Genomic DNA, 25,773 nt, shown 5'->3' with positions numbered 1-25,773 from the left:
CCTTACGTTGGTAGTGGGAAAACTGCTAGAGTCTATTATAAAGATAGCAGAACACCTGGAAAGAATAAATGGGATTGGACAAAGTCAGCAGGGGTTTATGAAAGGGAAATCATGCTTAACAAATCTACTGGAGCTTTTTGAGGATGTAACTAGTAGAATAGATAAGGGAGAATCAGTGGATGTGGTGTATTTGGAATTTCAGAAGGCTTTTGATAAGGTCCCACATAAGAGGTCAGTGTGCAAAATTAAAGCACATGGGATCAGGGGTAATATATTGGCATGGATTGAAAATTGGTTGACAGACAGGAAACAGAGAGTAGGAATAAACAGGTCTTTTTTTGGGTGGCAGGCAGTGACTATTGGGTTACTGCAGGGATCAGTGCTTGGGGCCCCAGCTATTCACAATATATATTAATAACTTGGGTGAGGGAACTAAACGTAACATTTCCAAGTTTGCAGACGACACAAAGCTGGGGGGACTGTGAGCTGTGAGGAGGATGCAAAGAGGCTCCAATGTGATTTGGACAAGTTGGGTGAGTGGGCATATGCATGACAGATGCAGTATAACATGGATAAATGTGAGGTTATTCCACGTTGGTTGTAAAAACATAAAGGCATATTATTATCTGAATGGTGATAGATTGGGAAAGGGGGAGGTGCAACGAGACCTGGGTGTCCTTGTACACCAGTCGCTGAAAGCAAGCATTCAGGTGCAGCAAGCAATTAGGAAGGAGAATGGTATGTTGGCCTTCATTGCAAGAGGATTTGAGTACAGGAGCAAGGATGTCTTACTGCAGTTATACAGGACCTTAGTGAGACAACATCTGGAGTATTGTGTGCAGTTTTGGTCTCCTTATCTGTGGAAGGATGCTCTTGCCATGGAGGGAGTGCAAAGAAGATTTACTAGGCTGATTCCTGGGATGGCAGGATTGACGTATGAGGTGAGATTGGGTCGACAAGGCCTATATTCACTAGAGTTTAAAAGAATGAAAGGGGATCTCATAGAAACCTATAAAATTCTAACAGGACTAGACAGGCTAGATGCAGGGAGGATGTTCCCGATGGCTGGGGAGTCCAGAACCAGGGGTCACAGGATTTGGGGTATGCCATTTAGAACCGAGGTGAGAAGAAATTTCTTCACTTAGAGGGCGGTGAACCTGTGGAATTCTCTACCGCAGAAGCCAGTGGAGGCCAAGTCATTAAATATATTCAAGAAGGAGATAGATATATTTCTTAATGCCAAAGGGATAAAGGGATATGGGGATAAAGCAGGAACAGGATACTGAATTAGATGATCAGCCATGATCTTTTTTGAATGGCGGAGCACGCCTGAAGGGCCCAATGGCCTACTCCTGCTCCTATTTTCTATGCTTCTATATTCTCTCTCTGCCAGTCATATTTTCCTCTTCACTTACCCTCTCAACTCATTGTACTTGGCCTGGCTCTCGCTTGAATAATCTGGCATGTATCATACACTAAGGCCGGAATTTTATACCCCCCACCTCCAGGGACAGGCTGAGAGGCTGTTCCCATTGCCTATCCACTCCCATTGCTATTTTATCAGCGGTGGGGGAGGTGGCAAATGGCCCTCCCACCCCAGGCCAATTGAGACCCTTAAGTGGCCAATTAATTACCACTTTAGGACTTCGTCCTCCTGCCACTGGTATCTTACCACAGGCACACAGGCACCAGCACCTGAGGAGGCCGCCCAGTAATACCTAGCAACCTCCTTATGGGCTGGGGTAGGGGGGGCACTCCTGATCGGGCACCTAGTGCCTCACGAGGGCACACCAGGAGCATGAGCCACCCCTGCTAAAACAACCCTCCCTGCCCTAAACTCTAACCCCCTCACTGGGGCCCAGCCGATTGTCCCTGGTGAGGCCCGATCCTCATTTACCTGTTCCAATTGCGATGTCCATGGTGGCGCCTCTCGCTGGGTGGAGCATAGCTACCCGACCCGAACCCGACAGGACCCGACGACATGTGCCGGGTTCGGGTCGGGTCGGGTCGCACTTCCGGGTCCGGCATTCGGGCTCCAGTCAGGTCAGACACACTCTATCACCACCTCTGGTAAGTGGCTCCAATGTTAATGTGCTTTTTGAACTTGAAAGGTGGTTTTGTTACAGTGTTTTTAAGCTTTTGCAGATAAGCAACAAAGTGAAAAACGGAAGGTAGTTTGATGGTTGGGTCAGGTCGGGTCAGGCATAGGAAAAAACAAAAGGACTTTGGCCGGGTCGGGCTTGGGGTCGGATGTGGTTCTGTTGGGCTCGGGTCAGTCTTTATCACTGGGTGCAGTCCCAGCAGTGGCCACCACTCCCGATGGCGCTGCTGGAACAGAGGATCTGCCAGCCCTCTGTTTGGCCAGCAGCTCTTGGAGGCGGGACTTCCTACCTCAGAAGGGCAGAAGTCCCGACCGAGGCCAATTAAGGGCCTGGGCCACGCAACATAGCAGGCCTGGCAGAGGTAGGCTCTCCCTCGACGTTTAAGATGGTGGGCAGGGCCACAGTCTCAACATAAACTTCCAGCCCATCATTTTTTTTCATCATATTCTTTACCCCTCTCGTCATCCAAGGAGCCCTGGCTTTGGTTCTCTTACCTTTCGTCCTTGTTCGAATGTACCTAGCCTGTACCTGAAACATCTCCTCCTTAAAGATCACCCATTGTTCCATTACAGTTTTTCCTGTCAATCTTTGGTTCCATTTTGCCCTGGCTAGATCCCCTCTTATCCCATTGAAGTTAGCCCTCTTCCAATTTAGAAATTCCACTTTAGATTGTTCATTACTAATCTAAACCTTATGATACGATGATCACTGTTAACCAAGTGTTCTCCCACAAACATATGGTCCATTTGGCCCACCTCATACCCCAGCACCAGATCCAGAAACGCCTCCTTCCTAGTTGGTCTGAGATCATACTGGTCAAGGAAGTTCTCCCGAACAAATTTCAGAAATTCCTTTCCCTTTACTGTAACATTATCCCAATCGATATTTGGGTAATTGAAGTCCCCCAATATCACCAGTCTCTAGTTCTTGCAGATCTCTGTGATTTCCCTGCAGATTTGCTCCTCCATATCCCTCTCACACTATTTGGAGACCAATGGAATACCCCCAGTAGTGTGATTGCCCCTTTTTGCTTCTCAATTCTAACCAAATGGAATCTGTCCTTGCGCCCCCCAAGGACTGCTCTCCTTTAAATACCACAATGTCTTCCCTAGTCATTACTGCCACTCCACTTCCCTTTTTCCCTTCCTTATCTTTCATCAGTGATGAAGGGTCATAGACCTGAAATGTTGACTCTGCTTCACTTTCCACAGATGCTGCCAGTATTTCTAGAACTTTCTGTCTTTATTTCAGGTTTCCAGCATCTGCGGTATTTTGGTTTTATATCATATTCCCACATGGTTATTTGTGCTTCTAACTCACCAACATTATTCACTCAGGGTAGTGTCCTAGGCCCAACCATCTTCAGCTGCTTCATCAATGACCTTCCCGCCATCATAAGGTCAGAAGTGGGGATGTTCGTTGATGATTGCACAATGTTCAGCACCATTCGCGACTCCTCAGATACTGAAGTAGCCCGTGTCCAGATGCAGCAAGACCTGGACAACATCCAGGCATGGTCCATTAAGTGGCAAGTAATATTCCCGCCACTCAAGTGCCAGGCAACGACCAGCTCAAACAAGAGAGAATCTAACCATCTCCCCTTGATGTCCAATGGCATTACCATCACTGAATCCGCCACTATCAACATTCTGGGGGCTACCATTGACCAGAAACTGAACTGGAGCAGCCACATAAATATTGTGGCTACAAGAGCAGGTGAGAGGCTAGGATTTCAGCAGTGAGTACCTCACCTCCTGTCTCCTCAAAGCCTGTCCATCATCTACAAGGCACAAGTCAGGAGTGTGATGGAATACTCTCCACTTGCCTGGATGAGTGCAGTTCCAATAACACTCAAGAAGTTTAACACCATTCAGGACAAAGCAGCCAGCTTGATTGGCACCCCATCCATCACCTTCAACATTCACTCCCATTACCACCAAGGCACAGTGGCAGCAGTGTACACCATATATGCACTGCAGCAACTCAGCATGCCTCCTTCGACAGCATCTTCCAAATCTGTGACCTCTACCACCGAGAAGGACAAGGGGAGTAAATGCATGGGAACACCAACACATGCAAGTTCCCCTCCAAACCACACACTATCCTGACTTGGAACTATATCGCCTTTCCTTCACTGTCACTGAGTCAAAATCCTGGAACCTTCCTAACAGCCCTGTGAGCATATCTACCTCACATGGATTGCAGCAGTTCAAGAAGGCAGCTCACCACCACCTTATCAAGGGCAATTAGGGATGGACAATAAATGCTGGCCTAGCCAGTGATGCCCACATCCCATGAATGAATAAAAAAATATATACTTTTTTATTCTTCCTGCCAAAATGGACAATTTCACATTTTCCTATATTATACTTCATTTGCCAGATCTTTGCCCACTCACTTAACCTATCTATATCCCTTTGTAGCCTCCTTATGTCACCTTCACAACTTACTTTCCTACCTATCTTTGTGTCATCGGCAAATTTAGTAACCATACCTTCGGTCCCTTCATCGTCATTTATATAAATTGCAAAAAGTTGAGGCCTCAGCACTGATCCTTGTGGCACACCACTTGTTACATCTTGCCAACCAGAAAATGCCTACTCTCTGTGTTCTGTTAGCTAGTCAATCTTCTATCCATGCCAATATGTTACCCCCTACAGCATGAGCTTTTATTTTCCACAATAACTTTTGATGTGACACTTTATCAAATCACTTCTGGAATTCAAAGTACAGTACATCCATGCCCTTTCTTCTTCAAAGAATTCCAATAAATTGATTAAACACAATTTCCCTTTCCCAAAACCACATTGAGTCTGCCTGATTACCTTGAATTTTTCTCAGTGCCCTGCCATAAAGTCATAGAGAGATACAGTACTGAAATCGGCCCTTTGGCCCACTGAGTCTGTGCCAACCAACAACCACCCATTTATACTAATCCTACATTAATCCCATATTCCCTAACACCTACCTACACTAGGGGTAATTTACAATGACTAATTTACCTATCAACCTGCAAGTCTTTAGCTGTGGGAGGAAACCAGAGCACCCGGCGAAAACCCACGCAGTCACAGGGAGAACTTGCAAACTCCACACAGGCATTTGCCAGAACTGAACCCAGGTTGCTGGAGCTATGAGGCAGCAGTGCTAATCACTGCACCACTGTGCCGTCATCAACAATAGCTTCTAACATTTTCCCTATGACAGATGTTAAGCTGTAGTTTCCTGCTTTCTGTCTCCCTCCCTTTTTGAAAAAATGTTACATTGGCTATTTTACATTTACAAAAGGTGGTAGTGCAGCAACAAAACTCTTAATCAAGCCCCAATCTGCTGGCTTTCTGTGAGAACCTGAGGAGAATGTTTCAGCAGAGGTAACAAATATCAAGGTGCATTATTTGGCCAACATGTTTTCTAAATGCTCTTTTTATTTCGTGGACTGACTAAATGCATAAAGGCCTGTGGTTGGGGGTCAGGGGGTGGGTGCGGTGGGGGTCGTGGGTATAGTAGGGATGAGGGTGAATTCTTTTCCTGACCCAGCTGGCACAAATTTAATGGATTCCCACTTGGTGAACTGAATCTAAATGATGCAGTACAATAAGAAAGTAACTCGAAGGCAGGTCAGCAAAACTTGCCAGAGCATCAGGAGGATGTTTGCAACTTGTACCCATTTCCTCTGTCCAACATTTTCAAAATGAACACACTTTACATATTGTACATTTATAATGGGATTACAAGCTGTTCCAAAAATATTTGGATGCAATTTTTTTTCAATGAGATATGTAAACAGGCTCATGCGAACAATTTGAAGAATGGAGTCATGAATGAAAATGTCTACTAAAACCCAGTGTTGCAGGTCCCAGTTATTGCACATTCTTGCCTCTATATGAAATCATCTTTTTTATGGCATGGGTGAAACACAGGGAATAGGTTAATATACAGTACCCACTGCATTACCTGCAAATTTGGATTGGACTGTTTTTCATTATCTATTGATTACAAAATGTGAGAGGAAAAAACAAATTATCCACATTCCAGAATAAAGCTCCGTTAAAACTGCCACCTAACAACAGCACTCTTAAAATATTGTATCATGATAATGCACTCTTATTCCTTAAACCAGGGTACTATATCAAAACACAATTGAGAGCTATGAAAAAGAAGCACCCAAATAATTAAGCAGATTATAAACTCATTTATCCCCAACTCAACTCAAAAATGAAATGTCACAAGAACAAAACGAAATCGTTTCGAGTATGCAGAAAGAAAGAAGAAAAAAGAAGAAACACATGCATTTATAGAGCACCTATCACAACTTCAGGACATCCAAAAGTGCTTTACAGCTAACAAAGTACTTTTGAAGTGTAACTGCTGTAATGTAGGAAATGTGACAGCCAAATTGCACATAACAAATGTTCCAAAAATCAGATAAAAAAACTTATAAAAACAATAATTATAATTATGTTAAAAGATATAAGTTTGTATTTAGAATTTTGACTTTTTTAATTAACGAGAATCAATCTCAGGTAAGAGAGAAAGTCTCTTAAAACAGTAGCACAGAAGTTTACAGCACAAGAGAGCAATCTACACTACATTTTTGATGTGATCTAACCAAGGTTTTATACAAAGTTATGAACATTTCTTCAATCTTGTATACTTTGTCCCCATTTACAATATCCAAAATGTTTGCCTTTTTATGGCTTTATCTATCTGCACTTGGAGGGAATTGAAACAATGGGCTGAATGTTCTGGCTTTCCTGGAAGTCCCGACGCTGGGGACGAATTCGGGAAGTGACCCTGCTTTGGCAGGCAGCAGGACCCTGGGGTGGCATATTGCCAATGGCAGCCCATTAACAGGCCGCTGTCCAATTGAGGTGGCCACTGTTACTAGCGGTGGCCACCGTTAAAGCTGTAGCTCCAGGCTGAGGGCGCCTCAACGGCAAGGTGCCTTCGAAGGGCAGCTAGATTCTGGGGAGGGAGCTGGGGTTAGACAGGCAGGCCCTGGCAATTTGGCGTGTGGGGGGTTTGTAGTGTACTGGCGGCGCCAGTGTTGCAGGGACGACCACTGCTGCCAAGGGCCCTCCATGGCCTATAGAGTGCCGATAAAGGAGAGTTCACTCTGGGAACCCACTGGGAAGCCACCAGGGTTTACCTGGCCATCAGCCCACCTGGCGGTGGGCCCAACCGACGCAGGAAAAATGCCAAAAATGGCAGGAATGAAATGGCAATATTGCTTGCCCTTCCACCTCCCAGCCTGTCTCCAATGGGCTGGAAAAATTCAGCCCAATGTAACCAGAACAACTGCTATCTCCTCCAATTCCTTTTGACAGCCTAAAGTGCCATCAGTGCCCATGACACTTCTGAATTCTAAACCAATTCATAATCAACCCATTTTCTACATTTCTCTAACAATTGATCCATACTCATTTCCACCATTTGTAAACACTGATGCAAAATATTTATTGAATATCTCTGCTACATCTTCATACACCACAGTTAGATTGCTATTTCATTCCAGGCCCATTGCACTTTTTCTAATTATTCTTTTACTCTTTTATAGCTAATGAAATCGAACTCTTAACCACCATTGACACCTTTTTCCCATTGCTAGCTCCTACGGTGTTAGATGCGGCTCAGTCAGTTAGCACTTGCCTCCGAGTTGGAATGTCATGAATTCAAGTCACTTTCTGGAGACTTGAGCACATAAACAAGGCTGACACTTCATTGCTGAGCTGTCAGAGGTGTTGTTTTTCAAATGAGACAAGCAAACCAAGACCCTGGAGTTTTATTCTGGAATAGTGGAGTTCTTGCAGCATTCTGGTGAGCATTTATCCCTCAACCAACAACGCATGAAAACAGATTATTTGGTCATTTATCTTCTTACTATTTGTGTGTAAACCGACTGCCATGGTTTGCTAAATTACAATAGTGACTATATTCAAAAGTACTTCATTGGTCAGGAGATGCCTTGGACCATTCTGAAGTCTTGAAAGGCGTAATATAATTGAAAGTTCTTTTTTTTAGCTCCTCTGAAAATGTTATAAACAGAGATAGTAAGTTCTGTTAGGAAAGTGCTTCTGTTTTTTGTTTAAAATATTTTTTGAGGAATTCTTAGTCAAACTGAAGAAACGTTGGAGCAGTTTTTTTTTCAAAAGGGTCATCAAGACGGCATTGAAAGAATTAGTTTGGCAATGACATTTACTAGTTGTCACATGACTCAAGTTAGAAATAGAACAGAAACCCTGGTAACTGGGGAAGATGTAGGCAGAAAAGTGACAGTCACGCGCCCTTTGACTGGACAAGCCCGGGAGCAGCAGCTGCACCAAACAGAGCAGCAGACTTGCAAGTTTTTGGTTGTAGTGTCAGTCTTTACCTTCTGGAATGCGATAAAGTTAGCGCCTGCTGCTGAAGAAGTGTCACGGAGGAAGAGACCAGATTCTTGCTGAATGTTTAAAGAATCAAGCTTGCAGAAGGAGAAGAGAATTTCCAAGGAAGGAGAGAAGACCACAACCCAGCTCAGCTTTCCAGCACCTCTCTAAAAGATCCTGAGAAATCCACTGTGTCAACTCATCTCGTCTCCTGTCTTTGAAGAAAAGCCTGCTAAATTAATTCTCAACGCCACCTGAAAAGAACTTTTCTAAAAGATCACAGTGACCTGTCTACGTGTACTTGGAGGCCAGATTGTATGCCAGTTTTGGAACACAGCATATCTCATCTGCTTATTTCTTTAAGAATGAGCAAGTATGCAGCCCAAGATTTTTTTTGTCTGTAACAGAGCTCTGAACAAAAATTCCTGTTATTTTTCCGGTTAACCGGTGTAAGTATGTATGTGAGTGTGAGGGGCGACGGTAAAAAGGGAACTTTAAAATTTCAATCTCTGTGTTTATGCTTTACTGGTTAAGACTAGTTTTATAATAAACTGACAATTTTGTTGATTATTAAAAAAAACCTGGTTGGTGTGTTTTATTCTTGGAAAAACAGAGTATATGGCTGACTGTATTGGTAAGTGGGAAACATTTTAAATATATGTTGTGACCTATGGCAAGTGGAACTAGAATAAACAGTGCACTCCTCCCGCCTTGGTCATAACATCAAATTGGAGGCTCTCTTGCCCCAATAAAGCCAACGCTGACGATGTATAATTGTAAGTGGGGTAATAATAATAAAAGGAAAAGAAAAAAAACAGGTTTCTTGTGCAGTAGATGAAAGTTTATTCTACCGGAATTTTCCCTTTTTCCCAGGGTGGAAGAGTCAGTTACTAGGGGACATAGGTTTAAGGTGAGAGGGGCAAAGTTTAGAGGGGATGTGCGAGGCAAGTTCTTTACACAGAGGGTGGTGAGTGCCTGGAACTTGCTGCCGGGGGAGGTGGTGGAAGCTGATACGATAGTGACGTTTAAGAGGCATCTTGACAAATACATGAATAGGATGGGAATAGAGGGATACGGTCCCCGGAAGTGCAGAAGGTTTTAGTTTAGACAGGCATCAAGATCGGCGCAGGCTTGGAGGGCTGAATGGCCTGTTCATGTACTATACTGTTCTTTGTTCTTTGGAATGTCTCTATCAGTTGCTGCAACCTTTCTGGGGAGGGATGATGTATCCCTGAGTGATTTGAGACACTAAACCAAGGTGAAACTAAAGGATTTGTCAGAATTGTTGGCATTAGAGTTAAAACCAGGAGCTAAGAAAGCAAACAGAATCGAAGTAATAGCCCACCATTTGAAATTGGAAGAAGAAGAAAGCAAACCAGAGGGTCGTGCAGTTAAATTAGCTAAAATTTGGTTACAGATGAGGCAGCTTGAACTTGTCAAAGAAAAAGAAATAGAAATGAGAAAACTTAAGCTTGGAAAAGAATCAACGATGAAAAAACTTGAACTCGAATTTCAAAGAGAAAGAGATGGAAGGAAATTTGAAGTTAAAAAACTGGAACTAAGATAATAGGGTGGTCTTGACTGCAGTGAAAGTTCTGGTGGGGAAAGATCTGCTCCAGCCCAGGACCCAGTGGAGAGCTGTTCAAATTTGTGCAAGCCCTCCCTACCTTTGAGGAAAGGGACGTAGAGGCATTTTCCATTTCTTTTGAAAAGATAGCCAAACAAATGAAGTGAGCAAAGGAAAGCTGGACACTGCTTATACAAATCAGGTTGATGGGCAGAGCTCATGAAGTTTGTGCCATGCTTTCTGAGGAGGCTTCTGAGATGGCAAAAAAAGGCTATTCTTGCTGCGTATGAGTTGGCCCCTGAAGCTTACTGGCAGAAATTTTGGAACCTCCTTAGATTGTCTGGGCAGACCTATATAGAAGTGGAGAGGATAAAGCAAATTAATTTTGATTGTTGGATATGGGCACTAAAGATGGAAGCCAAGTATGAGAACCTTAGGGAATTAATTCTCCTGGAAGAATTAAAAAAATCACTCCTTCCGTTATTTAGAACCCATGTAGAGAACCAGAAGGTTTCAACAGCCAGACAGGCAATGGAAAGTGCTAATGATTATGAGCTTGCATATAAGCCCAAACCCTTTGTCCGTCACCTCAACAAACTCGAGAAGGACAGAAGGTGGGAGGGTGAAAGGAAGGCAAGTAGCTGGGGACAAGAAGGGACAGCTGAGAACATCGCGGGATATCCTTCTCAGGCCAGAAAGGAAGGTGCTGAGGGTGGAAGTGAGGTCCACAAGCCTAAATGTTACCATTGTGACAAGGTGGAACATCTTTGTGCAGAATACTGTAAGTTGTGGGGTAAACCCATGGGACTTATTGGGGTACAAAGCCAATGCAGAGAAAGGGGCCCTGACCAAGAGTACAGCAGATTAGGCTGCAGCATTGACTGCAACTGTAAGGCCAAATACAAAAACCACTGTGACTACAGGGATTGGGAATAAGATACCTGAGAGTTATAGGGAATTCTTGTTGAAAGGAAAAGTAACTCCTTATCCCTCAATTGAGGCAGGTAAGCCTATAGTTATACTTAGGGATACAGGAGCCACCCAAACTCATTTTCTGGGGAAAGGCATAACATTTCCACCAGAGAGCTCTCTGAATGCTAAAGTTTTAGTGAATGGTATTGGTGGGGAGTATCTACCAAATACCCATATCTTGGTATTGGGTGCACCGACAGTGTGACCTAATGTCTGGAACACTAACTGTAGGAGTTGTCCATAGTTTGCCAGTAAACGGAGTTGACCTATTCCTGGGGAATGATTTGGCCAGAATGAAAATATTAGCTTCCAGTAGTCATGAAAAACCCAAGTGAAGTCAGAGACAGAACAGTTGCAGGAAAAGTTCCAGGAATTCTTCCTCTATGTGTAGTAACCCAAGCAATGGCTAAACAAGTTGGGGATAAAATTGGCAGCACCGTCAGATAGCTGAATATCTGAAACTTTCTTTGGGGATTTGGATAATCAAAAGGAAGTGTTTAATAAGTCTTCCCTGATCAAGGCTCAGCAAGCTGATCAAGAGTTAAATAAAGTGGCACAATCAGCTCTAACAGAAGCTAAGGCAAAAGGAGCTCCAGAAGATTATTATATTAAAAATGGGATTCTGATGAGGAAGTAAAGACCTCCTCACAGACCTGTGGATGAAGAATGGATGGTAGTCCATCAGATAGTGGTACTACCAAAGTATTGCTGGGAAATATTAAGGATAGCGCATAGAATTCCTATAGCGGGACATGTGGGGATCCAGATATCCAAATCATGTATAAGTCGACATTTTTACTGGCCAGGTCTTTCCAACGATGTGGTGCAGTTTTGTAAAACATGCCATGCGTGCCAGATTGTGGGAAAACTGCCATAAAACCTGCACCTCCTATTCCCATATCAGTTTTTGGGGAACCATTTAGTAGGATGTTGGTAGATTGTGTAGGACCTTTATGTATCCGTGTTCCGGGATCAGCGCATGAGATCTTGCGAAGTGGCTCAAGAACATGTTAAAACTTCCCAAACAACTATGAAGAAATGGGAAGACAAGCTTGCTAAGTCCCGAACATTTCAACCAGGACATGACGTGTTAGTATTGTTGTCTTTACAGGGTGAATCGTTGAGAGCACCGTTCAGTGGTCCATATAAAATGGAGAATGGGTGAAGTAAATTATTTGATTGGCACCCCGGATTGCCGGAAAAAGAATTGGCTGTGTCATATCAATACGTTAAGACAATATCATCGCCGGGAGGAGGATAAGCAAGCACAGGTATGTCAGGTAGTAGGGACAGTGAAGGATGAAAGGGATAGTGAGGATGAGGCAGAAGGAGGCCTAGACAATTCTCAAATTGAACCTCCTACTATCCAGTTAGCTAATACTGAATTGCTAGGGAGATTGGACACTATGCTTTCATATTTAGATGCGGAACAATGAGAAGACCTAACACAGCATTTAAAAGAGTCTGTAGGGATAAGCCAGGATGTACAACCTTAGCCACACATGATGTGGATGTAGGGGAATCTGTTCCGATAAAACAGCATCCTTACTGCTTAAGTCCAGAGAAACAGACCCAGGTAAAAGCAGAAATCTGATACATGCTTGAAAGACATCCAATTGAATCCAGTCAAAGCAGCTGGAGTTTACCACTGGTATTCGTGCTTAAACCTGATTGTTCACCTAGACTACAGAAAAGTTAATGCAGTAACAAAGGCAGACTCCTACCCAATACCTTGCTTGGAAGACTGTATTGACAGAGTTTCTTACAAAATAGATTTGTTAAAGTATTATTGGCAAGCTCCTTTAACATCCCGAGCTAAAGAAATATCAGCCCAATATTACTCCAGACAGTCTTTTCCAAAGCCGAGTGATACCATTTGGGCTAAAAAAAATGCCACAGCAACCTTTCAGAGACAAATAAACCAAGTGGTAGCCAGCGTTCCTAACTATGTAGTTTACCTTGATGATGTGCTGGTATACAGCGACAGTTGGAAGGACCACTTGGAACAACCAGAAGCTCTGTTTAGAAGATTACAATCAACTGATTTATTAATAAACCTAGCCAAAAGTGAATTTGCGAAAGCGAGAGTGACCTACCTCAGGCATATAGTAGGGCAAGGACAAGTGTTGTCATGAACCGTGAAAGTACAAGCATTGGTGGAGTTCCCTACCCCTAAGACTAAGCGAGAAATCATGAAGTTTTTGGGGATGTGTGGTTTCTCCCGAATGCCTGTACCAAATTTCAGTACCGTAGCTGCTCCACTGACAGATTTACCACAGAAAAAAAGGTAGTGTGGTCAGGGGAGTGCTAAACATCATTTGAGAGCCTGAAAGCCATTTTGATTAATGAACCAGTGTCAGCTGCCCCAAATTTCACTAAGCCCTTCAAGATAGCAATTGACGCTAGTGACCTGGGGGTCAGTGTTACAAGATGAATCAGGGATAGAAAAGCCAATGGGATACTTCTCCAAAAAGCGATATCAACACCAAAAAATGTACTCATCAGTGGAAAATGAAACCCTAGGTTTATTATTGGTCTTTAAGCATTCTGAAGTTTATGTCCCCCACGATTACAGAGAGACACTGGTATTATACTGATCTTAACCCCCTAGTCTTTGTGGAAAAAATTAAAAACCAGAATGCCAGACTATTCCGATGGAGTTTACTATTACAACCTTATCACGTAAAGATTATCCACATTGTGGGCAAAAATAATGTTATTGCAGATGCTTTATCAAAAATCTGACTTTGAAATATCTGAATGAAAAGAGGGTATAGAACAGAATTGTATTAACTGCAAGAAACGAGTGAATGAATAAGTGTGAAAATGTGTTTTACAATTTTTTATCTTCTATTTTTCCCACACTTTGGAATGAAACACATTTAAAATGGTGTTTCATTCCTCCAAGGGTGGAAGTGTTGTGAAAGTACTTCTGTTTTTCTGTTCAAAATATTTTTTTGAGGATTTGTAGTCAAACTGAAGAAATGTTGGACCAGGTTTTTTTCAAATGAAAGAACGAGTTTTGCAACAACGTTTACTGGTTGTCATATGATGCAAGTTAAAAATAGAACAGAAACCCTGGTAACTAGGGAAGATGTGGGCAGAGAAGTGACAGTCGTGCGCCTCTTTACAGAACAAGCCCGGAAGCAGCAGCGCACACCTGACAGAACAGCAAACTCACAAGTTTTTGGGTTGTAGTGTCAGAGTTTACCTTCTGAAATGAGATAAAGTTAGTGCCTGCTGCTGAAGAAGTGGCACAGAGGAAGCAACCAGATTCTTGCTCAATATTTAAAGAGTTAAGCCTGCAGAAGGAGAAGAGCATTCCCAAGGAAGGGGAGAAGACCACAACCCAGCTCAGCTTTCCAGAAACTCTCTAAAAGACCCTGAGAAGTCCACAGTGTCAACTCATCTCGTTTTCTATCTTTGAAGAAAAACCTGCTAAATTAATTCTCAATGCCACCTGAAAAGAAGTGTTCTAAAAGATAGCAGTGATCCGTCTACTTGTACTTGGAGGCCAGACTGTATGCCAGTTTTGGAACACAACATATCTCACCTGCTGTTTTCTTTAAGGATGAGGAAGTATTCAACCCAAGTGTTTTTTTCTCTATAACAGAGCTCTGAAAAAAATCCCTTTTATTTTTCTGGTTCACCAGTATATGTGTATATGTGTAATTGTGAAAGGCTAAGCTAAAATGGGAACTTCAAATTTCAATCTCAATGTTTATGCTTTACTTCATTACTGGTTAAGACTTGTTTTATAATAACTGACAATTTTGTTGTTTATTCAAGAAACATGGTTGGTGGGTTTTATTCTGGGAAAAACAGAATATACGATTGACCGTACCAGTAAGTGGGAAACATTTTAAATATATGTTGCGACCTGTGGAGAAGTGGAACTACAATAAACAGTGCACTCCTCCCACCTTGGTCGTAACAGCTCACACTTTGGTGCAACTTAAGCTATTATCTTAGGTTACATAGAATGCACACCACAGAAATAGGCCATTCAATCCAACTGGTCAATGCAGGCATTTATGCTCCACACAAGCCTCCTCACACTCCTCTTCATCTAACCCTATCCTTTTATTCCTTCCTCCTCATTTGGTTATTTAGCTACCCACAAAAACATATTTGCTTGATATTTCAACGACACCTTTTTGTAACAAGTTCCACATTTTAATCACTCTTTGGGTAAGGAGGTTTCTCCTGAATTCCTCTTGATTTTATTAGTGACTAACATATGGTCTCTAATTTTGATCTTCCCCACAGTTTTTTTTTATTCATTCATGGGATGTGGGCGTCACTGGTTATGCCAGCATTTATTACCCATCCCTAATTTCCCTTGAGAAGGTGGTGGTGAGTTGCCTTCTTGAACCGCTGCAGTCCATTTGGGGTTGGTATACCCACAGTGCTGTTAGGAAGGGAGTTCCAGGATTTTGACCCAGCGACAGTGAAGGAACGGCGATATAGTTCCAAGTCAGGATGGTGTGTGACTTGGAGGGGAACTTACAGGTGATGGTTTTGTTTGCTGCCCTTGTCCTTCCAGTTGGTAGAGGTCGTGGGTTTGGAAGGTGCTGTCTAAGGAGCCTTGGTGCATTGCTGCAGTGCATCTTGTAGATGGTACACACTGCTGCTACTGTGCGTCGGTGGTGGAGGGAGTGAATGTTTGTAGATGGTGTGCCAATCAAGCGGGCTGCTTTGTCCTGGATGGTGTCGAGCTTCTTGAGTGTTGTTGGAGCTGCACCCATCCAGGCAAGTGGAGAGTATTCCATCACACTCCTGACTTGTGCCTTGCAGATGGTGGACAGGCTTTGGGGAGGCAGGAGGTGAGTTACTCGCCTCAGGATTCCCAGCCCCTGACCTGCTCTTGTAGCTACGGTATTTATATTGCTATTCCAGTTCAGTTTCTGGTCAATGGTCGCCCCTAGGATGTTGATGGTGGGGGATTCAGCGATGGTAATGCCGTTGAATGTCAAGGGGTGATGGTTAGATTCTCTCTTGTTGGAGATGGTCATTGCCCGGCACTTGTGTGGCGCAAATGTTACTTGCTACTTATCAGCCCAAGCCTGGATATTGTCCAGGTCTTGCTGCATTTCTACACGGACTGCTTCAGTATCTGAGGAGTCGCGAATGGTGCTGAACATTGTGCAATCATCCGCAAACATCCCCACTTCTGACCTTATGATTGAAGGAAGGTCACTGATGAAGCAGCTGAAGATGGTTGGGCCTAGGACACTACCCTGAGGAACTCCTGCAGTGATGTCCTGGAGCTCAGATGACTGACCTCCAACAACCACAACCATCTTCATTTGCGCTAGGTATGACTCCATCCAGTAGAGGGTTTTCCCCCTGATTCCCATTGACCTCAGTTTTGCTCGGGCTCCTTGATGCCATACTCGGTCAAATGCTGCCTTGATGTCAAGGGCAATCACTCTCATCTCACCTCTTGAGTTCAGCTCTTTTGTCCATGTTTGAACCAAGGCTGTAATGAGGTCAGGAGCTGAGTGGCCCTGGCGGAACCCAAACTGAGCGTCACTGAGCAGGTTATTGCCGCTTGATAGCACTGTTGATGACACTTTCCATCACTTTACTGATGATTGAGAGGAGGCTGATGGGGCGGTAATTGGCCGGGTTGGACTTGTTCTGCTTTTTGTGTACAGGACATACCTGGGCAATTTTCCACATTGCAGGGTAGATACCAGTGTTGTAGCTGTACTGGAACAGCTTGGCTAGGGGCGCGGCAAGTTCTGGAGCACAGGTCTTCAGTACTATTGCTGGAATATTGTCAAGGCCCATAGCTTTTGCAGTATCCAGTGCCTTCAGTCGTTTCTTGATATCACGCGGAATGAATCGAATTGGCTGAAGTTTGGCATCTGTGATGCTGGGGACTTCAGGAGGAGGCCGAGATGGATCATCAACTCGGCACTTCTGGCTGAAGATTGTTGCAAATGCTTCAGCCTTATCTTTCGCACTGATGTGCTGGGCTCCCCCATCATTGAGGATGGGGATATTTGTGGAGCCACCTCCTCCAGTTAGTTGTTTAATTGTCCACCACCATTCATGGCTGGATGTGGCAGGACTGCAGAGCTTAGATCTGATCCGTTGGTTATGGGATCGCTTAGCTCTGTCTATCGCATGCTGCTTGGATACATCTCATCTATGTCTACTCTATCAAACTCATTTAAAATTTTAAAGTTCACCCCTTAGCTTTCTCTTTACTAGTAGAAAAAGTCCCAGCCTGCTCAATTGTTTCTGATTAGGTATAACATCTTAATTCTGGTATAATCCTTGTCAATCTTTTTTGCACCTTCTCCAGTGCCTCCATTTTTTTTTGTAATGTGGAAGCCAGAACTGTGCGCAATACTTCAAGAGTGGCATAACCAAGGTTCTATACAGAGTTAGGCCACAGCTGGGGTACTGTGTACAGTTCTGGGCACCACACTATAGGAAGGATATGATTGCACTGGAGAGGGTGCAGAGGAGATTCACCAGGTGTTGCCTGGGGTGGAGCATTTCAGCTATGAAGAGAGACTGGATAGGCTAGGGTTGTTTTCTTTAGAGCAGAGAAGGCTGAGGGGAGATATGATTGAGATATACAAAATTATGGGGGGCATTGATAGGTTAGATAGGAAGAAACTTTTTCCCTTAGTGAAGGAGTCAATAACCAGAGGGTTTAGATTTAAGGTAAGGTGCAGGAGATTTGGAGGGGATTTGAGGAAAAATATTTTCACCCAGAGGATGGTTGGAATCTGGAACATACTGCCTGAAGGGGTGGTAGAGGCAGGAACCCTCACTACATTTAAGAAGTATTTAGATGAGCACTTGAAACGCCATAGCATACAAGGCGATGGGCCAAGTGCTGGAAAATGGGATTAGAATAGTTAGGTGCTTGATGGCCAGCCCAGACACGATGGGCCGAATGGCCTGTGTCTGTGCTGTATAACTCGATGACTCTATGACCATATCGGTATGTGGGAAAATTTAAATTATGTGTTGTGACCTGTGGAGAAGTGGGACTAGAATAAACAGTGCAGTCCCCTCGCCTCAGTCGTAACACTATATTAAAAATTCATTTGTCAATTCAACACCCATTCTACAAATGTATTCATGTCTTCTTGTATTTTGTCTCAGTATTAACTATACTCCCTAATTTGGTGCCATTCACAAATTTTGAAGTTGTACTTCCGATTCCCAAGTCAAATTGTTTATGCAAATAATGAACATAGTGGCCCCAGCACCAATCTTTCTCGAACAATTCCCATCTTCTTACACTCAAAGTACTCTTAACCCCTTTTGGTTTGCTTAAACACTACTCTCTGTTATAGCTGCTATATTAGCTTCATTAGTTCCCTAAGCATCAGTGCTTGGACCACTGTTTTTTTGAAGTATATATAAGTGACTTTGATATTAGAATAGAGACTAATGTTTCAAAATTTGCTGATGATACCAACTTGGAGGTGTGGCAGACAGTGAGGACATCGATAGGATAGCAGAATGGGCAGACAGGTGACAGATGGAATTCAATTCAATAGAAGTGTGAGGTGATGCATTTTGGCTGAAGTGATAGAGAGAGGCAATACAGACTTAATGGCACAGTTCCAAAGAGTGTGCAGGAATAGAGAGACCTGGGGGTTCATGTGCGTAGATCTTTGAAGGTGGAAGGACATATTGAGCGAGTAGTTAGCAAAACGTACGGGATCTTGGGATTCATAAATATACGTATTGAGTACAAAGCAGGGAAGTTACACTGAATATAAAGCTCTGCTTAGGCCACAGCTAGAGTACTGCATCGAGTTCTGGTCAGAACATTTTAAAAGGATGTGAAGATCCTTGAGAGGGTACAGAGGGGATTTACAAGAATGGTTCCGGGGTGAGGGAATTTAGCTGCATGGTTGGGTTGGAGAAGCTGGGATAGTTCTCCTTGGAGCAAAGGAGGTTGAGAGGAGATCTGATAGAGATCTACAAGAGTATGAGAGGTTTAGCTAAGGTAGACGAAGAAAAGATGTTCCCATTAGTTGATGGTACAAGGACAAGGCAACACAGATTTAAGGTTTTGGTAAAGAGATACTGGGGGAATGTGAGGAAGAACTTTTTTACACAGCCAGTGGTAATAACCTGGAAATCAAGGCCTATGATGGAATTGGATGGGAAATAAACTTGCAGGACTACGTGCATAGAAGTGGGGAATCAGACTGACTGGATAGCTGGCATGAACGCGATGGGTTGAATGGTCTCCTTCTGTGCCATAGCAACTCTACAGTGTTGTGATCTCTCACTACGTCATAACCAGGGTGGCACATTGGTGCAGTGGTTAGCAGCGCAACCTCACAACTCCAGGGACCCGGGTTCGATTCTGGGTCCTGCCTGTGCGGAGTTTGCACGTTTTCCTTGTGACCACGTGGGTTTTCGCCGGGTGCTCCGGTTTCCTCCCAGAGCCAAAGACTTGCAGGTTGATAGGTAAATTGGCCATTACAAATTGCCCCTGGCGTAGGTAGGGAATATGGGATTACTGTAGGGTTAGTATAAATGCCCTTTTCTCACTAATTTTCTTGCCCTTTTCTCACTAATTTCAGCTAAGCTTTCTGCTTCGACTCCAACAACCTTATTAATTCTGTTCTTCCTCTCCAGTCTCAAAAGTATACTTCCTCCACCCCCGCCATATTAGCCGAAAACCTCCATACTGCTCCATACATCTTTTTTGAAATGACATCGGTTCATTCTCTTGGTCCACAACTCGGTTCAACAGCAAGAACCCTTCCCTCCTGCATCAATATGACAGCTATTCTTTGACCATCCTAATCTTCCTCTCCTTAACTTATACAGTGCTCTACACTGGAAGCCATCTGGAAATCACCATCCTGGAGATCATTAAGTCATAGGGTCGTACAGCATATAAACAGGCCTTTCGGCCCACCGCGTCCATGCCGACCATAATGCTTATCTATACGAATCCCACCTGCCTGCATTAATTCCATATCCCTCTATGCCTTGCTCATTCAAGTACCTGTCCAGATGCCTTTTAAATGTTTGCTACTGTTCCTGCCTCCACCACCTCCTCTGGCAGCTCATTCCTGATACCCACTATTCTTTGTGTGAAAGATTTACCCCTTTGATCCCCTTCAAACCTCCTCCCTCTCACCTTAAATCTATACCCTCTAGTTTTAGTCACCCCGACCATGGGAAACAGACTCTGGCTATCTACCCTATCTATGCCTCTCATAATTTTATATACCTCTGTCATGTCCCCTCTCAGCCTCCTTCGTTACAGGGAAAACAGACCCAGCCTATCCAATTTCCCTTTATAACTCAAGCCCTCCAAACCAGGCAACATCCTTATGAATCTTTTCTGCACCCTCTCTAGCTTAATCACATCTTTCCTGTGGTGTGGCGACCAGAACTGCACACAGCAGTCCAAGTTCAGACTAACCAATGTTATGTACAACTGTAACATGACGTCCCAACTCAGCCGATGAAGGCATACACCTTCTTCACCACCCTGTCTACCTGTGTTGCCACTTTCAGGGAACTATGTACTTGCACCCCAAGGTCTCTCTGCTCAACAACGTTCCCCAGGCCCTGCCATTCAATGTATATGTCCTGCCCTGGTTTAACTTCCCAAAATGCATCACTTCACACTTGTCTGCATTAAATTCCATTTGCCAATCCCTTGCCCACTTTCCCAGTTGATCTATATCCTGTTGTAACCTTAGACAACCTTCTTCACTGTCCATCAAACCACCAATTTTGGTGTCATCTGCAAACTGACTAATCATGCCCCCTACATTCACATCTAAGTCATTAATATATATGACAAACAACAGAGGGCCCAGCACCGATCCCTGCAGCACACCACTGGTCACCGACCTCCAATCTGAAAAACAACCCTCCACTACCACCCTCTGCCTCCTATCACCAAGCCAATTTTGTATCCAATTGGCTAGCTCACCCTGGATCCCAAGCGTTCAAACCTTCTGGACCAGCCTACCATGCGGGAGCTTGTCAAAGGCCTTGTTAAAGTCCATGTAGACAATGTCCATCGCCCTGCCCTCGTCAATCCACTTGGTCACCTCCTCAAAAAACTCAATCAAATTTGTGAGACATGATTTTCCACGCACAAAGCCATGCTGACTATCCCTAATCAGACCATGCCTTTCCAGATGCATATAAATCCTGTCTCTCAGAATCCCTTCCAATAACTTTCCCACCACTGATGAAAGGCTCATCGGCCTGTAGTTCCCTGGCTTATCTCTGCTGCCCTTCTTAAATAAAGGCACAACATTAGCTATCCTCCAGTCTTCCGGTACCTCACCCTTGGCTAACGATGACACAAAAATCTCTGCCAGGGCTGCAGCAAACTCCTCTCTTGCTTCCCATAGTATCCTAGGATACACCTGGTCAGGCCCTGGGGATTTATCCACCTTAATGCGCTTCAGAACTTCCAAAACCTCCTCCTTTGTAATGTTGATATGCTCCAGGATATCGCCGTTCCCTCCCTTGAACTCACGAGCTTCCATGACCTTCTCCACGGTAAATACAGACAAGAAGTATTCATTTAGGACCTTGCCCATTTCCTGTGGCTCCACACATAGATTACCACACTGATCCTTAAGGGGACCTACTCGCTCCCTTGCTACCCTTTTACTCTTAATATACTTATAGAATCTTTTCGGATTCTCCTTTATCTTATCTGCCAGGGAAATCTCATGGTCTATTTTTGCCCACCTAATTTCTTTCTTAAGTGTAGTCCTACATCCCCTATACTCCTCGAGGGACTCGCTTGACCCCAGCTGCCTAAACCTGACATATGCCTCCTTCTTTGTCCTGACCAGACCCTCAATATCCCTCATCAACCAAGGTTCCCTAAACTTGCCAGCCTTGCCCTTCCACCCAACAGGAACATGCCGACCCTGAACTTTTCCTATCTCAATTTTAAAAGCCTCCCACTTGCCAGACGTCCCTTTACCTGTAAACAGCCTCTCCCATTCTACTTTTGAGAGTTCCTGTCTGATGCCATCAAAATTAGCCTTACACCAATGTAGGACTTCAACCTGAGGACCAGTCCTATCCTTTTCCATAACTATCTTGAAGCTAATAGAGTTATGGTCACTGGTCCCAAAGTGCTCCCCCACTGACACATCAATCACCTGCCCATCCTCATTTCCTAAGAGGAGGTCGAGTGCAGCCCCTTCTCTAGTAGGGCCTTTCACATACTGCTTCAGAAAACTATCCTGGACACACGTAACAAATTCTTCCCCATCTGATCCCTTAGCACTAAGGCAGTCCCAGTCAATATTAGGCAAGTTAAAATCACCTACTATTACAAACCTATAATTCCTACACCTATCTGTGATTTCCCTACATATATGCTCCTCCACTTCCCTCTGACTATTGGGGGGGCCTATAGTATAATCCCGTCAAAGTGATCACCCCTTTCTTATTTCTAAGTTCTACCCATATGGCCTCGCTGGACGGTCCCCCTGGGATATCCTCTCTAAGTACTGCCGTGATGTCCTCCCTAATCAATAGTGCAACTCCCCCTCCTCTCTTACCTTCACCTCTGTCACGCCGGAAGCATCGGTACCCCGGAACATTGAGCTGCCAGTCCTGCTCATCCCTCAACCACGTTTCAGTAATAGCTATAATATCACAATCCCATATACCGATCCATGCTCTGAGTTCATCTGCCTTACCTGTAAGGCTTCTTGCATTAAAGTAAATGCAGTTTAGCCTACCAGACCTTCCACGCTCCCTGTCCTGCCCCTGCCCGGCCTACCTACTGGACTTGCTTCCTTTAACCTCTACATTTGCCTCAACTATCTCATCGCAGAGACTACTATTTTGGGTCCCACCCCCCTGCAAGACTAGTTTAAACCCTCCTGAGAAGTACTAGCAAACCTCCCCGCAAGTATATTGGTCCCCTTCCAGTTCAGATCCGTCCCTCTTGTACAGGTCAGCTCTGCACCAGAAGAGATCCCAATGATCCAAGTAGCTGAAGCCCTCCTGCCTTCACCAGCTCTTTTGCCTTATCCTCCTATTCCTACTCTCACTAGCATGTGGCACAGCGAGTAATCCTGAGATTACAACCCTAGAGGTCCTGCTTTTTAACCTTCTGCCTAACTCTCTATATTCACTTTGCAAGACCTCATCTCTCTTCCTGCCTATGTCGTTAGTACCAGTATGGACCAAGACCTCTGGCTGCTCACCATCCCCTTTCAGAATGTCCTGCAGCCACTCTGAGACATCCTTTACCCTAGCACCAGGGAGGCAACATACCATCCTGGAGTCTCATTTGTGGCCACAGAAACGCCTATCTGCGCCCTTTACAATAGAATCCCCTATCACTATAGCTCTTCCACCCCTTTTCCTTCCCTGCTGTGCAGCAGAGCCCTCCATTGTGCCATGAAAGTTGCTGTTTTCCCCTGGGAGGTCATCCCCCTCCAACAGTATCCAAAGCAGTATTTCTGTTTGAGAGGGGGATGGCCACAGGGGGCTCCTGTACTACCTGCCTGGATCTACTACTCCATCTGGTGGTCACCCATCCCTGTTCTGCCTGTTCAGCCATTACCTGCGGTGTGAGCACTTCACTAAATGTGCTATCCATGACGTCCTCAGCATTGCTGATGCTCCGCAGTGAATCCACCCGCAGCTCCAGCTCCGTAATGAGGGTAGCCAGTAGCTGCAGATGGATACACTTCCTGCATACTTGGTCAACAGGGACACTGGAAGCGTCCCTGATTTCCCACATGCGTATATCATGTTTTATAGTTTATAATTTAATGCCTCACTCCTTAAACTCTGTCTGGAAGAACTCAAATATATTTCTTTCTGTGCCATTAGCTCAAACATAAATTATGATTTTTGGGTTTTCTTTCTCCTTTTCCATAAGTTTCTCTACCTGGTCCTTGAAACCATTCAGCACCATTCAGTCATGGCTGCTAAAAACAAAACGACTACAGAATCTTTTATTACTACCACTTTCACATTCTGCCTCCTACAACCCTGAATAGTCCTTTGCTCTATGTGCAACAATTCAACATTTCAATTGTTTTAAAATCCTAAGTTGGTCAAAATGATCAAGGTTTTGTTTTAAAGCTCATTAAGAGAATATGTAACTGCATGCAGAGGCATCAATGAGACACAGGCAGTTCCAAATCGACCAATTTCCAAGGGAAATCTAGTAAGAGACAGTTGTTTGGTTTTAACCTGGCATTTTTAAAGCAACAGATTAGTCAATGAAACAAATTCTCACTCCTTTCAGAACTTCCAGTGAAGGAAGAGAAAGGAAAAGATGTAATTAAAAACATTTGAAAGACTACCTAAACGTTGACTTTTAATTGGTCCTGAGGTCCTGTATACAATGTATAATAATGTTTTGGTAGTTTATATTATTAACAAAGATCTTTGCAATTATTTTCAAATACATAAAGCAGTAATTACAATTGGCAAATTCTTTGTTAAAGCAAATCGCTCCATCATGGAAAATATCTTGCAGCACAATTTTATAATTTTATTTCTGTTCCTGAAAAGGTACTTACTTCTTCTAAGTGAATATTGTCCAAGTCATATGGGCTGTGTAGAGATTCTACCAACCAACTTTCAGGTGTAATTATGTTAAGGGTAAACAACGGTATTTCTGGCATTTCGAGAAATTTGGCCACAGGTCCTGCTGATAAATGGTTGTCAGCTGTGAAGACTAGTTCAGGTTCCAGCACAAAACGGTAAAAACTGTGGACAGAATACAGTAGATTTAGTTTCTGTGCACTGCACAATTGTCAAAAACTACTGACTGCGCCTTATTAAAAAAACTAAAATGCAACTGGCATGGAAAATGATTACAAATATTCTGTGTTGAAAATGCAAGCCTAAAAAGGACCTTCTGTCCAAACGTGTATGCTCAGCTAAAATCACCTATTTACACTTTATGGGATTGCTGGAATTTAAGTGCTAACAATGCACTTAGAAAATCATAATATGAACAAAGTCAACATAGTTTTTAAGAAAGGTTAATTGTGTTTGACAAATTTATTAAGAGCTTTTTAAGGATATAACTAGTAGGGTAGATAAGGGGGAACCAGTAGATGCAATACACTTGGACTTCCAAAAGGCATTCAATAAGGTGCCACATGGTGCAAGGTGCAGAATGTCAAGAAGACAAGGCTAAGAGCACTCTACCTGAATGCACACAGCATTCGCAACAAGGTAGATGATTTACAGGCCCAAATAGAGGTAAATGGGGATGATCTAATTGCCGTAACAGAAACATCACTACAGGGTGACCAAGACTGGGAACTGAATATTCAAGGATATTCGATATTTAGGAAGGACAGGCAAAAAGGAAAAGGAGGTGGTGCTGTGTTGATAATATGGGATGGGATCAGTACATTAGTAAAGGAGGATCTCAGATTGGAAGAAGAAAATGTGGAATCTGTTTGGGTGGAGCTAAGAAACAGCAAAGGCAGCAAACATTGGTAGGAGTTGTTTATAGGCCACCAAACAGTGGTGGTAATGTGGGGCATGGTATTAATCAGGGGATTAGAGAAGCACGTGGCATAGGTGATTATGGGTGTCTTCAATCTGCGTACAGACTGAGTAAACCTGATGAGCAGGACAGCACAGTGGTGCAGTGGTTAGCACCGCAGCCTCAGCTCCAGCGACCCGGGTTCAATTCTGGGTACTGCCTGTGTGGAGTTTGCAAGTTCTCCCTGTGTCTGAGTGGGTTTCCTCTGGGTGTTCCGGTTTCCTCCCACAGCCAAAAGACTTGCAGGTTGAT

The 25,773-nt window shown here is 43.8% G+C and overlaps 1 protein-coding gene across 1 annotated transcript in view; it reads right to left on the bottom strand.

Annotated features, from left to right (window-relative positions):
* uggt2 (UDP-glucose glycoprotein glucosyltransferase 2) overlaps positions 1-25,773 on the bottom strand; it is a 740,193-nt gene that overhangs the window by 181,059 nt on the left and 533,361 nt on the right. The window contains exon 28 of the mRNA XM_068034396.1: positions 24,539-24,728. Within this exon, the coding sequence (XP_067890497.1) occupies positions 24,539-24,728 (190 nt within the window). The remainder of the gene's footprint in view (positions 1-24,538; positions 24,729-25,773) is intronic.

Source organism: Heterodontus francisci, chromosome 6, assembly GCF_036365525.1.
Source record: "Heterodontus francisci isolate sHetFra1 chromosome 6, sHetFra1.hap1, whole genome shotgun sequence".
Taxonomy (NCBI): Eukaryota; Metazoa; Chordata; class Chondrichthyes; order Heterodontiformes; family Heterodontidae; genus Heterodontus; species Heterodontus francisci.
Note: the sequence above shows the minus strand (reverse complement) of the source record. Positions and strands in the feature narration are given on the sequence as shown.